Genomic DNA, 18,341 nt, shown 5'->3' with positions numbered 1-18,341 from the left:
TAGTTGATTTTCTAAATGTGAACATGTGTTAATATTCAATATTATATTCGCGCCTCCTGCGAGAATGAAAACAAGAGAAGTCTCTTTAGACCCACTCGTGTAAGGCGGTGCCTTATAACATGAAACACAGAAAGCAATCACCATATTTATGTTTAGTTTTAAGTAGGTTAGGATTGTCTTGATAACCCACGCATCAGTTTATGCAAAGAACGAATAATTAGGTTTTGTATATTGTTTCAGAGTTTACTTCAAGTACTCTAGTTTGATTTTGGGCTTGTGATTGAGGGTTTAAATATCTGTTTCAGCACCTGACAATTTATCTTATCTTGAAGAAATTAATGTATCCTCCTGCGCTTATGTTCCCTTATGTTTCAAAATTCCGAAAATTTAACCGTTGCTATCAAAACCGTACAGACAATTACATCTACATTGACTTGATTCTCAAATTGTTCAAACAGGTTTTCTGCAATGTATATTAGCAAATCCACCTCTTTTTGTATAACTTATAAAGCTAAATGGCAATTTAAACTGAATTATCTTGAAATCTGTTCTATAAGATCGTCGTTAAATGTATGCCAGGACTAAAGTTTCTCGTTAAGCCAACCAAGTGTTCATACATTTGGTTCTCTACAGATATTGTGTTTTGAGTGGTCTCATCGCTTGGATCTGAACTCCCAAGATTTTAATGGGCAGTCATGTAAGATGTGCATACCATTTCTAAAAGACAACATAGGTGCCTGTGACGACAGAAATTAAATTATAATAACAATCAGGTTTTGAAATTCAAAACAATGTTTTAATATCCAAAAGTATCAATAGAATTTAAAAAAAACTAAAAATGCAGTGGGTGGTTAACCTGACGTGAAGAACTGCTCAGGCAAAAAAAGTGACCCATGTGACCAGCATCCCGGGTGTATTTTCGGCATTGGTCCAGGTCTCTGGCGCACAAAAAATCAATCTATTTTATATTTAATGTGCTTCAGGCTTAATTGATTCTCCATTTTACCAATACTTAAAATGGCCATCTTTTCAGATTTTACTGAGGACCGGCCACCACTTGATTCTACATCTTAGTAAACTCATTTCAACTATACTCCAGACTGAATGGGCATATTCCTTCTTGGTTACAATATATATCTTTTGCCTAATTATGGCAATGTGTAACTACTCAGGCCAATATATAAGTTTATCCTGATGATGCTCCTATTATGTGGAAAGGATCGAAACACTTTCAACACTATATGCAGACACATCTGTGTATTAATTCATTGTAATATTGAGGGTCTGTATTCTAACTGATTTAATTGTAATGCAAAGATTGCACCTTTAAGTCAAATTCTATTTTGGATACTAAAACATTGTTTTGAATTATAAACCTTGATTGTCATTATAATTTAATTTCTTTCCCCATACGGACTTCTGTTGTCTTTAAAATAATACCTCAGGTCCCTATGAAACTCAGGGCTACCAGTTAAATCTTGAAACAGAGATGTGCATACATTGACACTCTGTCAATGGATGCATTCAGCACTATGCTGAAGATATGGATCGCTTTATTCAAAGAGAGCCAACCCTCAAGATAAGTGTGAATACATATTATATTATTGAAATGAAAATATTAGGAGTCTGTTAAAATGTTTCTATTTCTGTGACTGATGAATGAATTAACGCGATCAGTACAATAAATTTGAATAACATACTTGTAGTATATTCGAGCCATTAACTGCCTTTAGATGTGTGTGTGTGTGTACATATATATACATATATATATATATATTTGTCTATATATATATATGTATTTATATTTGTATACACAAGAACAACCATTTATATGCCAACAGGAACCAGGGTCTATAATAGTTATATAAACAGCAAAGTCCACCGTGGGACTCTTTTCTGAAAAGCGACTCTCTCCTGCACTTGTCTGGGGGAGCCAATACTCAATGTGATATTTAAAAATCCCAAGTGGTATCTACTTTAGTAATGTTTTACACAAAAATAATGCTCAAAAAGATATATTTTAATGATCACAAATTGCTCAAACGGGTTTCAGAAAATATTTTTAATAATCTTAAATTTATATGCAGATACTGTGACAACAGTAAACATAAGTGCAGGCAACTCAGTGCTCCTGTGTGTGAATAAATATAGAATATAAATACAAAGGACACACTACAAATAATCACCAACCCACAAAGACACCTTCATCTGCACCACCACCACCGAGGCCAGAACAGACTAGATGGAGCACCTCAAATTCACATACAAATCACATCAAATTTAACACTGGTCTATACAACCCACAAGGCCCAGAACCAACATCGCAAACAAAAAATTCACATTACAAATCACATCAAATTTCACACTGGTTGGGACACTAGTCTATACCACCCACAAGGCCCAGAGCCAACATCGCAAACAACATCAGAAAAGTCACCACCCCCATCGCTAGCACTTTCATCCACTTAGGAGACCTCAGGTTCCATCTGAAGATCAGCCTGAACCCAAGTCATCTGCCCCTCTTGACACCCTGGAACTAACCCAATGAGTCATGGAACCCACCCATGCCGCCAGACACATCCTAGACGTGTCTTCACATCTTTCAACAACACAATGACCAACACCTGTCTCCTGGATAGATCACGCCATTTAAAATTGAAATCCATCAACATCGAACAGCCCCCACAGCAGGCCCAGCATGCGGACACTGGAACAGCCTAACAGAAGCAGGCTGGACAACTGCCGGACACAAGGGTAAACTGGAACCCACAGTCATCCTGGCACACGACATCAAAAACTTCAAAAAGTGGATTACCTACTGTGCCGACTCTCTTGCCCCCATGAACAAAGCAAAACAGCAAAAAACAGAATACAAGTCAGCTGGTAAACAGAAGATCTCAAAATGATTAAGCAACACTGCAAACAACTAGAACAGAAATAACCAGCAAAGCAGAAGTGGAAAATTCACTTTCAAAGCCACACAGAGGAGGTAACACCAGCTCACCCGAGAAGCCAAGAGGAAGGCCCTAGTTGAACAAATAAATATGAGCTCCAACAGAAGCAAAGAATCTTTGTAATTATCAGAGTTCACCACACCTACAGCTGTCATCGGAAACATCAACCCATCACAAGTACTGTGTAACAAACCTCTTAAACTTTTTCTGCAGCAAAATTGCAACCATTTACAGCAGTTTCACACCCTCCCCAAACAACCGGATCTCCTGGCCCTCTCCAGACATCTCCCAGTGATGAAAGCAGTCAAGACAATCATCACATGGGACACCATTAGCACAGAGGAAAGCACAACATTCATGAAGACCATTCACTCTGCCCCCACCACATCTTCGTAAAAGGAGCAGTAAATCTCAGGGAGGCCCTCACCCCTATCCTCAAAGCCTCTAACAGTACAGCCATCTTCCTGGAACCTTGGAAACACGCATCCATCAACATTTTCCTTAAGAAACGTTAAGCTCACCCGACCTGCCTCGCCAATTACCAACCAAGATCTGTCATTCCCTGCCCAGCTACAGTCAGGGAAAAAGCCATCAACAAGTGCCTCTCTGACTACCTCCCCAAACACCAGCCTCTCAACACCACATAATCAGGATTCACACCGAACCACAGCATGGAAACCGCCCATATAGCAGCAGTGAATGACATCTGAATGATCCTCAACTGAGGATGGGAAGACTGCAGCCCTTATCCTTCTGGACCTATCAGCAACCTTCAACACGTCTCCCACCCCATCCTAATCGAATGACTCTCCAAAGTAGGCAGTCAGAGACTTGCCCTCAAATGGATCTGCTCCTTCCACACCAGAAGAACTGAATCTGTCGACATGCCTTCCTACGACTCTGAAGCATGAGATATTATTTACGGAGTCCCGAAGGGCTCCTCGCTCAGCAATGCTCTTCATATTCTACATGACCCCGCTGGCCGACGACATACGAGTTCACAATATAACCATCCTCACTTATGCCGACGACATGGAACTGGTACTGTCACTCATGGACAAAACACCCAACACCAGGATCAAGTTCACCACATTCATGACCAAGTGGCCACCTGGGTGAAATCCAGTTGCCTCAAATTGAACTCTGACAAGACCGAGGTGAAAGTCTTTGGGAAGAATGCCTCGCGGTGGGGCTCCCACCTGGTGGTCCACAGAAATTTGAACCACCTGAGCCCTCTTTGCATGAAAGAAACCTCCTAGACAACAAACTAGACATGACTGCTCAATTCAAACCAGTGGTCTTGACCTGCTTTAACACACTAAGGATGCTAAAGAACATCTTAAGTGACTATAAGAAAACACCAGGAATACAATCACTCAAGCCCTCATCACCAGCAGACTAGACTATGGGATCGCCCTGTATGCAGGGCTTGCCAACCAGCTCGCTAGAAGACTGTAGAACATCCAAAACACAGCTGCCAGACTATACCTCAACAATCCACATTGAACCCATATCACACCACTCCTTAGAGAACTCTACTGGCTCATGATACATAAAAGTGCACACTTTAAACTTCTTACCCACACCAACAAAGCTCGCAACAACACTGATCATGCCTACCTGAACAGCCGCATTCACTTCTACCAATCTTCCAGACACCAGTGTCTCACTAGCACCCACCTTACGCATACACAAAAGCAGGGCAGGGGGCCGCAGCTTCTCGTATCTGTCCCCTAAACCATGGAATGACCCCCCATAACACATCAGAGCAAGAAGCTAAAGACCTGCCTTTTGGCGTAAGCCCCCAGGTCTAGCTTCCCACACTTGCTACACAGCACAAGGATACCCTCACGGGTCAGTAGCATGCTATAAAACATCGATAACATGATATTATATACAGTCATCACCTTTTGAATCCTCCCAGGTGCCATTCTGAATCTTTAAACTTAGCAATAGCAGGTAGTGACCTAACACTCCCCCTGGATGTGTCATCACAGAGTTTGTGCCCTGATGTCATTCTCTCTTTTTTGTGCCTTTTAGCCCAGATCCTGAGCTTTGCTCCCAACGTTTTTGGTTTCTACTATTGCAGTCCTTTCGCAGGACCAGAGGTTGTGGTGGTGATAGGAGTTAAATCCAGGAACAAGGATAGCACTCATCCTATTAATCGTCACCAGCTTCAGACCGGACCAAATCACTTTAATTGGACCTTATTCAGTCTCTCTATGGTGGTAGGGTTCAGGATTCATTTTTATTTGCTTGCTGGGTGTGCCATTAATTAGGATCAATGGATCATTCACATTGGTGTAGTTTGTTGCTTGCTGTCTTTTTTGCCCAATCCCCTGCTCATTCAAAACTGTCTTTACTTCTACAACTGGCCCCTGACAGGGACATGGGTTGAACTGAAGTATTCTGATCAGCCCATAAAGCCGATTTTCTTTATAGTTGCCATCTGGAAAAAAAACAGTGATGCAGAGAGCATGCCCTCCTCCACAATGGATTCAGGACATTCAGGCTGTGACCCCCATGTTTAGGGCTCAGGCTCTAGTTTGAACCTGGAAGGTTATGAGGCTTCTTGGTCTTGTGTATCCTGCTAGTTCCTCATGCTTGCTGGAAGACACAGACTCTGCAGTGGGTCCAACACTGGAAGTGCCTGTTGGACTGCATCCATGTCTTGGATGAGGCAGACTGTGACCTTCAGTGATGGATGACTGGTGCCAATCTGACTTTTGTTTGATGACCTTCCTAGCCCATTCTGGAGCTTGAAGACATGGCAAACACATTGTTTCTGTGCTGGAAAGGCCACCTGGACGAAGTTCAAAGGTCTCTGGTCTCAGATGGAGGAGCAACACCCCATAAGTCTTCTGAAACTATGTGCCGTTTGCTTAGCCCTCCTGGCTGTATTGCCTTCCATCTAGGGCAGATCAATTGCTATGTAGAACAAGGATCATGCACTTTGTGTTTCGAGTCTTTTAGTGTATGATGGTGGCTAGTCCCTCAAGGGGTTTTCTTAATGGCAACCATCTTGTAAGTTCTCTCAACTTCAGGGTGGACAACTCAGCAGATGCCAGCTTTGCAGATCATTACATTAACTTGTATTTGGAGGTGGAGCAGGGTATTTTCGCCATGTGTGAAGTGCCCCTAGTACATCTGTTCGGTAATTCAGAGTATGCACATTTTGAGCCTTCTGCGCCGTGCTGTTTCCTCTTCGAGGTCCTCCCTGTGATGTTTTCTGGCCTATGTGAACTCAGGCCTCTGCTACATAGTACTGCCACTGATCTGGCACATCATGTTTGAAAAAGGTTGGCTCCTCCTGACAGCCATGGTTGGGCCTGGAGAATCTGGTACTCTGACCTGTTGAACTAAGTACCTGTTGAACTAAGCACATGCCCTCCATTTCAGCTTCCTCTTCTGGAAAATCTGTTGTCCCAACAGTCGGACAGGATTCTGCACCTAAACCTTCACTAACTGTACCTCTTTGAATAGAGATTGAGTGGAATTAGCTGAGTGAGCCTGATTTGCTGTGGGAAGTTCTGGATATGATTTCAATGGCTTGTTGCCCGTTTTTAGGTCTGTCTATTCTGTCCTTCAAATACGTTTTTGGCATGGTGCCAAGACGGACAGATTTATCCTCTAGCACGTGAAGTTGCTTAAGGGACTCCTGTTTGTTCTCTCCTAGGCTCTGCAAGGTCTCGCTGTAGGCCCTGTCATGGGCTACGGCGGCCTTTTTGCATTTTTTTGATCAACCCTTTGTGATATGTTTTTGAAAGGGCTTGCTGATAAGCTCCTCCTCTTCCTTTTGGTATGCCACAGTGGGACCTTAATTTGGTCTTAATTCTTGGTGTACACCATTTAGCCTTTGCACAGTTGTACCTTGAGCTTTCTGATTATTAGGACTGTCTTACTTATCACCACCAGGTCATCATGATGCATCAGTTAGCTGGAGGCATAATATGTGCAGCCATCGTACACCACATTCTTTCCTGACAAATTGGTGCATTGCAATTGAGCACCCTTTCTTCTGAAGGTGGTGTTGCACTTCCCTTTTAGGACAGTCTATCACTTCTGCTTTTTTCACTCCATAATATCCACCTGAGGAGGAGGTGAGGCTGCACTGGTTGAATACCAAATAGGCTCTTTGTTTCTGTATGCACGGGACTAGGGAGCACTTTGTAGTAGATAGTCAACTTTTCGTGTTATTCGCTGGTGTGGGTAAACAAGGGAGGGCAGTCCAAAAGTGGGTCTTGTATGGATGGATTGTATTCTCAATTAAGTTGTGTTATGCTTGGGCCAAGAAGCACCTTCCTGAGTGCCTTTGAGCTCATTTCATCAGAGCCAAGGCCACCAATACAGCCTTAGTGAGGGATGTTTCAGCACTCAATATCTGCCAGGCTAATACATGGGCATCCATCCATCCATACCTTCACCAGGCATCTCAGGTCTGCACAGAGGATCATTTTGCAGGCTCAATCCTGCAGGACTCCCTGCTATAAAGTCCAATCCTCAGACCCTTCTCCTTGCATAACTATTGCGTGGGTATTGATTAAAAAGGTGAAGAAATTGCAGTTAGAAGTACCATCAGCACAACAAGTTACTTACCTTTAATTCTCTTTCTGGTAGATGCTCTGTCTAATCACAAATTTCTCACCGCCCACCCTCCTCACCATTCTGTGAATTGGACTTGTTGTGTTATAAAGGTTCCTCTTTCGTTTTTTCTGTATTGTTGTCTATCTTTAGTCAGAGGAAATATGGTGATAAACTGATGTCAGCATGCAGGGGTAGCACCTATATGGTGCTCCGTGTTGTCATATCCAAAATTGATGCCGGGTTTAATGTCTACTCTTGCCGCTACCCAGATAAGGAGGCTCCTGCGCTAGCAATCTAAATGCTTCTCTGTGTTTGAAGAAATAGTTCAATGTTCTGCAGTTTCTCGCTCTAGAAGTTCGAGATGTCATATAAGGATGCAACAGACACAGTGTGCTTTCCAACCTCCGCATTCAAAGAGTGTCTATAACAATTCGATTTCATAATTCACTTTAACTGCTATTTTTGACAGGGAGTACCTTACATTAAAAAGGACTGAGCTTTACCAATGTTAGAAATTGGCTTCAAAAGGCGCCTCAAATTGTATTCACTGCCAACATTTCTCAAATATTATTCTACCCCTACAGGTCCTTAAGAAAATCACCTTATTTCAATAGCAGGACTTATTAGGAAAATAACAGCTGTGAAGTGCATCAGTTGAGCCTTTCCCTTAACCAAGGAGCAGAGTTCATGACCTTCAACCTCATTCCTCTATGGTCATGGAATTTCACAGCGACTTGCACTATCCTTATAATAGACGGCAGGGGGTACTTTGTCGCATATGTGAAAGTTTTGCAGTAAGATTCAAGTAAGAATAGGTGTTAATGAAATTAGATCATCTAAAAAAACTTTTGAACTAATGATATTTGTTTGCTTGATATATATTTTCACCAATTATTTCCAACCCTTCTAGAAAATGCTTTACTTTTGCTTTTCAGCAATAATGATGATGAAGACCTCACACCTGAGCAGAAAGCAGAGCGGGAGAAGGAGAGGAGAATGGCCAACAATGCTCGTGAACGTCTGCGTGTACGTGACATTAACGAGGCTTTCAAAGAGTTAGGACGGATGGTGCAGCTCCATCTCAAGAGCGACAAGCCACAGACCAAGCTCCTAATACTACACCAGGCTGTTGCTGTTATTCTTAGTTTGGAACAGCAAGTTCGAGGTGAGTGGAAATGTAGTTTTAGTCACACATTTTAAAAGTTTTATTGTAAGGTTACGTATACTCTTTCCAGAAGATACCTCTAGCTCTCCAGCTTTCAGTATTACCAAGTTTGAGTTGGAACTCAGTCATCCTGTTGATGTGCTTTTTTTTCCTCTGATAATTCTTTATTGCACCCATCTCTCCCATCAGAGTCCTTACCGTACTTTGACAAAGGCACCTTCTTTCTGTATTTGAGTGTTAAGAAGAAGACCCCTTCTTGTCCATTCCAGAGACATTTTAGTCATAAGAGTTTCTAACTTTAGTCCTGCCTTTTCACTTCTTCTTGTCCTGTTTTTGCCTGTCTCTGTTCCAGCACCCTTATTATTTGCCATACACCAGTCCGGTAGGATCATTACATGTCTTAGGTTATGTTATTTTGGGCAATGGTGACTGCTATGTTACAACAGGTAGGCCATGCACAGGCGAGTTAGATAGGAATAGCAAACAATTTTTTACTTTTCTTATCTACTTGTTGTTATTGAGGTTTTGCTAAGCCATTTTCTAAGCCCTGATAAAGTTCTCCATGGAGAACGAAACGCGTTGGTTGAGCTGAAGTTGTCATTACTATCTGAAAATATTCATTCAAAATAAAGGCGTTACATACTGCAACATAGCCTTGGACTTCTTTTGCCTGGTGCACGCACACTCGTAAATGTCAAGTTTGGAATCATTTGATATTTTTGTACTTCTTAAGGAGTCATTTTTAAACACTGGGAAGATTTAATGTTTTATAGTTAAAATAATTAAAACACATGCTGCTGACATCTGATACGACCTGCCGGTCACACATTAGAATCCAGGCAGGTTTCTTTCAACATTTCATCCTTTTTGAGGTCGAACAATTGAGTACCATTACCTGGGGTAATAGAAGGTATGTTTTTATCTCAGTGCTTGGAAATGGTAACAACTGTGGTGTAAAAACTATGAACACCATAAAAACAATCAAAAAACAAAAATGTACTTCACTTTCATAATATAAACAGCAGCTTGTGTTGTATTCATAACAAAGAAAATACATTTGTGCACAAGCGTATAGTGTTCTTAAAAATGTGGTGTACATTATGCAGAAGCAGAACTACATCAAATTTGTAAAAGTTCTGAAATACTTACAGGTTTTCAAATGTTGCATTGAACGCCTCCTAATAATACTAATTAATAAATTTGGGAACATTCGAATATGACATCTTTCATATTTTGTTTGGTGTAACATCTTTTAGATTTGAGCATAAACTGCATTAGTTTACCTTGTATTTAGGGCTATGGCTTGTCTTACATGCCACACCCCTTGTTGCCATCATGCTGCTTAGATCCCATTCCAACACCAGTTACTCAGAAGTATATGTTAAAAGACTTATTTGTCTTCCCTGTACATTTACACAAATTGTAACTGTCTTACATGCCCATTTGTTCATGTTCAGACTATGTGATGTGGATGCACAGTTGACATTGAGGTTGACTTTTTCTTTCTCATAATCACCTACTGAAAACTATAGCGAAACCCTTGGCAGATATTGTAAAACCTCATTGGTTCAAGTCATGCCACGACCAATAAGAGACCGGCGCACACACAATTTTTGTGGAACACAGAGAGCATTTAAATGCATTGTTTAATATTTACTTTTGAATCCAAATTGAGGTTTCTAGTGAAAAATGCAAACTTGTTTTGGAACTGGCCAAAATGCGCAAAGTTTGTTAAACTAATTGTTATATCAAGTTAATGCTTATGCAAGGATATTGTTACTATTTTCAGTATGTTGTGCGGTAAGACAACTCGATAAATGAGCGTTTGCTTTATTTATATTACAGAAAGAAACCTGAATCCTAAAGCAGCCTGTTTGAAAAGAAGGGAAGAAGAAAAGGTATCTTCAGAGCCCCCTCCACTCTCCTTGGCGGGACCCCATCCTGGGATGGGAGATGCGTCAAATCATATGGGACAGATGTAAAATGGCAAGTTTGCAGTTTTGAGAAACCACACTAATTTTTCCCTTTTCTAACAGTGAACAAGGGCCTCATGCGAGGGTACATGCATACTATAGTCGAACAAGTGTATAATGAGTTAGTAGTTCCTCATAATTTCAATATATAGCCATTTCATGATAGTGTTACTAATTTTGTATCATTAAGAACATACCCTAACTGCTCCATTAATGTTAGTTTCAGTTCAGTACAGCATTGACGTGTGCTGAACTGACAGCACATTAAAACAACATGCAGATACTGTACCAGTATCTAAAACAAATAAGACCATCATGGCTAGCTTACACGCTTCTAGGGTGCACATTTGCGCAATTAAGGGCTTAGTATCCTCATCATGTGTAGTTTTGCCATTTGCAAAAAGTTTCAAAAGGGAATTAGGCCTCCATGAGCTCATAGGGAGTGTTCATTAGGAAATTAGGTCAATTATCTGCCTGTGTGCTCACACGTGAATCAGCAGGCAGAAAGAGCAGCAGTGGGAAAAATGCCACCTTCCTATACACTAACAGAATGTATTTTCCATTTCTTAACTTGTATGTGACTCCTATTAATATCCTATTTTAAAGGGAATACCTTAAACGGTATTCATTGCATGCATTGCTGAAGTACCTGATGTGTTGTAGTTTTATCTTCCAGGCCATAATAAGTTAAATTTGTTCTTTTCAGGGGAACTTGTTAAAATTATGTATGGATTATCTTGTACCTTTCCTTTCACGAGGGCATATTAATGCACACTCTGGATCAAATACAGTTACTGTACATGTGTAATTTAATTAATTATATTCCAGGTTAATTAGTTTGTCTCCTGATTCTTCTTTTATAGGTCCAAGTTGCCTCATATCTTCGTTTGAATAAGAGACCACTTCCTTAAGAGCTGTAATATCTTAAACCCACACTGCTCTTTATCCCTTTTTGTAACATAAGACAAGTCTGAGTAGTTAAGAACTGCAGACGCACGAGAAATTTCAGCATTCCCAACAGGAAGGTGCATCTTGAGGGATGACTCTCTTAACATATCATCAGAATGTTTCAAGCAGTACGTTGCAAGCTGTAATGCACAACCGAGAGACTGAATGGCAATCTTCTCCACACTGTGGAACAATGCATTTGTGCCTAAACTTATTTTGAAAAAAATATAATTAATTTGTAAGTCTGAAAAAATATTTAATTTAAAATTGTAAACTTGCAATAATGAAAAAGTGTACTTCTGGGAAAAAATGATCGTTTCTGTTGGTGTTCTAGTCAGCTAGTGTTTATACTTACTGGATATAACAGGGAAGCTTTGCTACCCAGATATTTACAAAACCAGCAATTGTCCTATTGAAATGAAAGCGATGACATTAGCCATTCCTTAGCTTAGGAGGAACAGATGGATCTTATAGACCTATGAGAAATATATAAATAAATATATAAATATATATTAAAATGTAGTGAATATGGTATGCCTTTGTTCATTGGTTTCACACTTTTTTGCTTCTGTAAAAAAATAGTATCAATTAACTTTTCTAAGAAAAAGGATTTTACTGTAAATAATTTTTTGTGTTTCTGTCCTATTCCCATGTTTTTGTTAATGTAACCTGTTGTGCCAATTCTGTCACACGAGAGATCGTGCAAGAGGAAGTGTTGGCAGCATTGCTTTTCATTCATAAATAGGTAGTAAGTTGTTTCCTGCACCTTTTAGTATGCAGGTCTTCTCATTTCATGTACATATTAGTAACAGCATTATGAAAATGTTGCGTGTAAAGTCAGCCTGAAGCATAATGCTCTCCTGTGACCCTATTTGGGGCTTTCAGAGGTACAATGTTAGAATGCTACAAAACGTTACCACTGTGCCTTCCAATGTTTATATCATCAATTTAGTAAGCATGATCAAAGTGGCTGTAATTTAGGAAATTGGCTGAAAGTGTTAAAGCTTGTGTATAGCTGATAGTATGTGTATTGAGGAATTCTCTATAATATGGTCAGAATCATTGAGGAAGATCCAGCAGGGGTGTTGCAAATAGTATGATAGAATTGATTCAGTTTTGAAGTGGCTTATTGTCATACACACCACTTACTGCCTCCTCCTTGCTAATATCCAATCATAATGCAGAATTACAAAAGGCCTTATGAATCCTGAAGCATTAAGTTGCACTTTCTTGAGAGGGGCGATACAGTATTTTTTCCGGCCAGTATAAATGAAATTTATATGAAACATAACCTGGTAGTTTTCATAGAGTTGGCCTATGGCACAGGATCAACTCATTTATATCAGCTCTGACATCTGAGCATATTTGAACCATCTTCCATTAGTAAATCATCTGCTGATTGACTTTGTTGTACAGTGAACTTGTCTCACAGTGCTCAGAGTTTGGTGTTTTTTAGCACCCTTTTGTCTCAACAGTTTCTATTTTTACAGCCTCACAAACATGGCATGTATTAAGAATCTCTCCCTGGTTCTAGTAGATGTTCCACTTTCCAGCACTGAGTACAAAATGCCATGAGCTCATCAAAATGGTCTAAATGTTCCATCTGTTCTCCTGTTTTGCCAGTTATATACATTAGTAATGGAAATTACATTTGTAAATTTTATGCAACAAATGGCAAACGTATCATTATTTTGAAATTGTGTATGTAAAAGTTATATTTTTACATGTAGACTCTTGTTATCATGTGTTTTTAATACATTGTATCAATTTTTGTTTAAAAAATCTGTGTGGTTGAAAAGGTCTCATTTAAATGAAGTTGTGAGAAACATGAATCTGAATCTTATGTTCATTTCAGGAAACATAAAGAACAAATCAGATCACTACCATACAGTCACTCCCGACATCCCCTTACACCTTTTGACTCGTGTGTGTTGAAAATCTGTAAATATGTTGAGTATAAGTACATGAAATGTGTCAATTTGTAAGTACATTTTTAAATGTGGAGGTGGATTAAAGTGATAGACAAATGATGAGCCAAGGGTTACTTCAGATTCCGCAATGACCCATGACAATTGCATCAACTGTGTGATCCTTTTTTTATGAACATGTTTTTATAGAAAAATGTATAAACTGTTTTTAAAAATAATCATATCTGCAGACTCATCCTCTGGGTACTGTCAGGCATGATGTGGGTAGATGCTGTGCAGACTTCCCCACAGTCATTTTGAAATGTGTCCCATTAGTCCCTATTATATTTAGTCCTGGGGTCTCTCCAGTCAGTGGATATCAATCATGTGTTTTTTAGGTGAGGATTGGAGGAGAATACAAAGTGCACCAGCATTTTATTTGATTAAAGGGACAGAATGGCTAGGTCAGTTTACAGACTTGTCAACAAAGCCAGCTGTAAAGTTATGAAGACATTAACATTTCACGTTCCGGAATACAAGACAGCTAGCATCTTTGAGTCCCAGTGTGTCAACAGGAGGTCTGTTCCTGCCTTTCAGTAGAACTTCAAAGGGGAACATTCTGTACCTTATGTTGAATGGTATGACATGCCGAAGGAGTTTTCAGAGACTTGCATATCTGAATTATCATCATACGTAGTCATGTCCTCCCAAGTCATGTTGAACACAAACTAGACTGAATGTTTCGAAAGACGTATATACATGGAAAGAAAAGAACAACTGTCTTTTAAATGGATGCTGATTTTGTATCTGAACATTGTCCAATGTAATATGCGGCACAAGATGTAACCTAGCCAGTGGTAACCAATGTGTAAATGTACACAAGTTGACCAGGACAAATAAGTATTTCAGTTTATTTTGTTCATACAACTGGAAACTGCCTTTTGATTTATGCAATCGTGTACTCTAGTATTACAGTCTTGATAAATGTTATCAATAAAGTACATGAAACTTCAAAACAAAAGTCTTCAAAATCTGTAAAAAAAATAAAAAACTGACATAAGTGTGGTAGCGTGATGCTGTTATAAAAGCTAATCATTATATGATTCCATATTTTTATATCATATGTATTCAATTTACAATATGGATTTTGCACTAGAAAAAGCCAAGTTCTACTGTTTCACTTCAATCCATATTGATCTGGATAGCAACAACTCTGCATGCTTTTTTTGTCATTTAGGTTTATGGACAAAGTTGTAGCACGTTTGGTTTAAAATCGATCTTTGAGCAACAAAAAACCCACCAATATTTGCTCAAATGAAAAAATGAAGATGAAGACAAATGTCATAAGCGGCCCTCCGAAGCCCATTTAAATCACTGTTCCTATTAATCCACCTCCACATTCCAAGCACTTGCAGCACAGATATGTAGAGTTAAGGTTTTTAATCCAGCTGGATATACAGAGAAAACGTTTTTAATGCAGATGTTGTTTTTATTTATTCTTTTTTACCATTTGTCGTTGATGGAAGAAAGGCAAAATCTGATTCAACAGTATGTCCAACAAGCGATACAACTTGTTCTATTTGAGTCTTCCTGATTCCTTTTAGAATTTGTTGGAATCTTTTCATATTGAATTGCTATCAAACGTGAAATCCTTTTAGGTTTTAAAAATCAAATTAAATCATCTAGAGCAAGATCAAAGCGGAATTACAGCATAAACCTGTGCAATTAATTAAGAAGAAACACTGAATGGTAAATTACGGTAATAGTTTATGTTGCAATAGGGTGCTATGACTTTTCAGCCTATCCCTTTCCTTAATTAAAGTTTAATTTTGTTATATTTTCGGCTTCTTTGCACTTGAAGTTAATTAACTTTGTCCTGTGCTAGTTTAAAAAGTCTCATTTGAAATAGTAATGATCTATGTAATGGTAAAAATATAGGAACTATGGCCTTTTTTACTCTTTTTACTTGTGATGCAATTAAGAGAAGATAAAGAAACAATGTAGAGATTTACCATGTATCAGTGCCTGGCTTTTTGTTATAAAGCTTCTCTTATGCAGTGCTCTGTAATGCTTTAAAAAAATATTGTAGTTAAACCCCAGTTCAGAAAAAATCCCATTCCCAAATAATCGAATTATATTTGGCTTATTTTTCACAGGAGTAATCCTTGTATTCTATGAATAGCGATTAAAAACAAAAAATACAAATGCCAGATTATGAATATTTCTCTTTGCAGTTTTTTGGAATGGTTCTAAGTAAAGGTTTTTTTAACTTAATTTTAGAATTCAAAATCTTATTTTTTTACCCTGTGCCACTAACATTAAACTGCACTGTAGATTTTTTTGTTGTAGATCTCAAAGAGGACTCTTTTTGATGCAGTGACTCTCTGCAGTATTAGAGCCCTAAAAAGAGGAACAAAAATGAACCAAAGACCAACATTACAATTACACTTGGGTTTTCAATGTGTGTCTGAGTGCCTCAACATTTCCATGTTCTTGGGGTTTTCTCATTTGTAGAGATGTCCAAACAAGTTATGAGGGATATTCAAGTACATTAAAATACACTGGTTGGTATTTTGCCATTTTCCTTCTGATATGTAGTTCTTCATTGCAGTCATGTTCATGAATGTTCTGTAGTAAGAAGGCGGCTATTTGTTTTAAAACTGTGAAAGGTTAGTTAAAAAAATAATTTGCTCTTAAGATTCAGCATTTTTTGTAGTTTGCCCTTTGTTTTGTCCAAAGTTGCTCAGATAACACCTAATTAGTTAAACCCTTCTCCCCTGTGTAAACATGCTTTCCCCTGGAAGTTCATAAATCAGTTCCTTTGAAATCAGGAATAAGAAACACCTACTCCCAAATTATTTTTACATTTGGCCTAGACAGACTTTTAATGGCATAGAGAATGACTTGCAGGTAAATCAGTCAAAAGGTATTTGCATTTTTAAGATAAGCAACAGGTATGTATGTAAGTATGTATCGCATACTTCTATAGCGTAAACTGTCACCCAGAGGGCATCCTGGCGCTTTGACTCTCCTAGACCATTACGCAATCACAAATTTACACTGCCCTGGGAAAGAGATGGGTCTTCAAACCTTTTTTAAAGATAGAAAGTTAATTCAAACTCCTCAAAGACAGAGGAAGGGAGTTCCATAGTCTGGCGGCAATATAACCAAAGGAACGGCCACCCATCCATAGCCTCTGGATTCTAGGGACTGCCACCAGGCATGCCGAAGAGGAGCGCAAAGGTCTGGCAGTGGAGTACCATGAAAAAAGCTCTTGTAGCAAAACCGACCCCTGACCATGAAGGGCTTTGAAGACTAAACAAGATGCTTTAAAACAGATACGCTGCTGGACAGGCAACCAATGAAGATCTTTAAGCGCCAAGGAGGAGGAGGCTGAGCGCAGCCGAGAGAGGGAAAGCTTAGCTGCCATATTCTGTACGCGCTGTAGCTTACTGATCAAAGTGCCAGGTGCGCCCAGAAGCAGTGCGTTGCAGTAATCCAGCCTGCTAAGAATAATGCTACGCACTACCTCCCGTCTAGCCTGTGCCGGAAGCATAGGAAGGATCTTACGCATAGTACGGGGTAACATCATACATGTGGCGACTGTCTTATTAACAAAAACGCGCAGTTGTAAATTAGGGCCGAACATGACACCCAAGTTGCGAGCGGAGTCCACCGCCGCCACCGTACCCAAGGAAGATGTTGGCCAGAAATCCGCCGGCAGAGGGCGCGGGGTGCGGTCCAATGAGCAGTTTAGCGCCTCCGTCTTAGAACCATTAAACTGGAGCGAATTATCTCGCAACCAGTCCGCAGTAGCTGTCATACAGTGATGGAAGGTCTCCTTAGACACAGCATCTTTGCCTTCAAAGGAGTAGATGAGCTGTGTATCATCGGCATAGTTAATTGCCGAGATACCGAAGGATTTGACCAATCTGATTAAGGGAAGGAGGTATAAATTGAATAGAATAGGGCTGATTGCCGACCCCTGGGGCACACCTTGCCCTACTCTTTTAATGCCAGATCTAAAAGACGGCAGCGCCACCACTTGGTGTCTGTTGTGAAGGTAGGAAACCAGCCATTCCCGCGCCAGCCCAGCTACCCCAATCTCTTCCAGTCTGCTGATAAGTGTGGCGTGGCTGACTGTGTCGAACGCGGCCGACATGTCGAGCAGTACCAGTGTCAACCCGTGAACGAAGATCATCCAGGACGACCACCAGCGCAGATTCCGTGCCATGCGCTGGCCGGAAGTCGAACTGAGCCACATCTAGACGGGTATTAGTTTCCAAAAAACTGGACAGAGATTTAGTAACAAGTTTCCCCATGATCTTAACAGGATAAGGGAGCAGCGAGATTGGCCGATAGTTCCCGGGCAGGTTTGATCCAATGTGGGCTTCTTCAAAAGCGGAGAGACCACTGCCATTTTCCAACATTCAGGTACATTGGCGGTACTGAAGGACTGAAGACAAATGGAGTATAAGGGAAGGAAGAGTTCCTCTTGGAACAACTTCCAAAAATTATGAGGCAGTGGGTCCAACGGCAAGCCCGATGATATACTATTCGCCAAAATACGGAACTCCTCAAAGGAAGGGAGAATAAAACTGTCCAGCCGAGATTGTCCTGCCGTCTCCTCTGGATCGCCTGGAATGGGTTGAGGTGCCAGAACCACCGAAGGCTGAGGGCGGGGGTGCCTGAGCTGGAGAGTCCACTCAAAATGGTAGCGATCTTGTCCTCAAATGCAGCTGCCAAGGAATCACATAGGGCCTGAGAGGCCGGGATGTTGTTCGTAGCACAAGTCGGGCGGGAAAGGTCA

The 18,341-nt window shown here is 40.1% G+C and overlaps 1 protein-coding gene across 24 annotated transcripts in view; it reads left to right on the top strand.

The window, feature by feature from the left end:
* Positions 1–15,713, top strand: part of TCF4 (transcription factor 4) — an 822,748-nt gene extending 807,035 nt beyond the window's left edge. For 22 of the 24 annotated variants that reach the window (XM_086960420.1, XM_086960423.1, XM_086960412.1 and 19 more), the window contains 3 exons: positions 8,474–8,703; positions 10,549–10,689; positions 11,540–15,713. In XM_086960420.1, the coding sequence (XP_086816546.1) occupies positions 8,474–8,703; positions 10,549–10,685 (367 nt within the window). In that variant the 3' untranslated portion in view covers positions 10,686–10,689; positions 11,540–15,713. The remainder of the gene's footprint in view (positions 1–8,473; positions 8,704–10,548; positions 10,690–11,539) is intronic. The other 2 variants (XM_086960424.1, XM_086960414.1) reach the window with 1 other exon arrangement.
* The last annotated feature ends 2,628 nt before the right edge of the window (positions 15,714–18,341 follow it).

Source organism: Lissotriton vulgaris, chromosome 3_1 (genome assembly GCF_964263255.1).
Source record: "Lissotriton vulgaris chromosome 3_1, aLisVul1.2, whole genome shotgun sequence".
In the NCBI taxonomy this organism is placed as follows: Eukaryota; Metazoa; Chordata; class Amphibia; order Caudata; family Salamandridae; genus Lissotriton; species Lissotriton vulgaris.
This window is presented reverse-complemented; position numbering and strand designations above follow the sequence as displayed.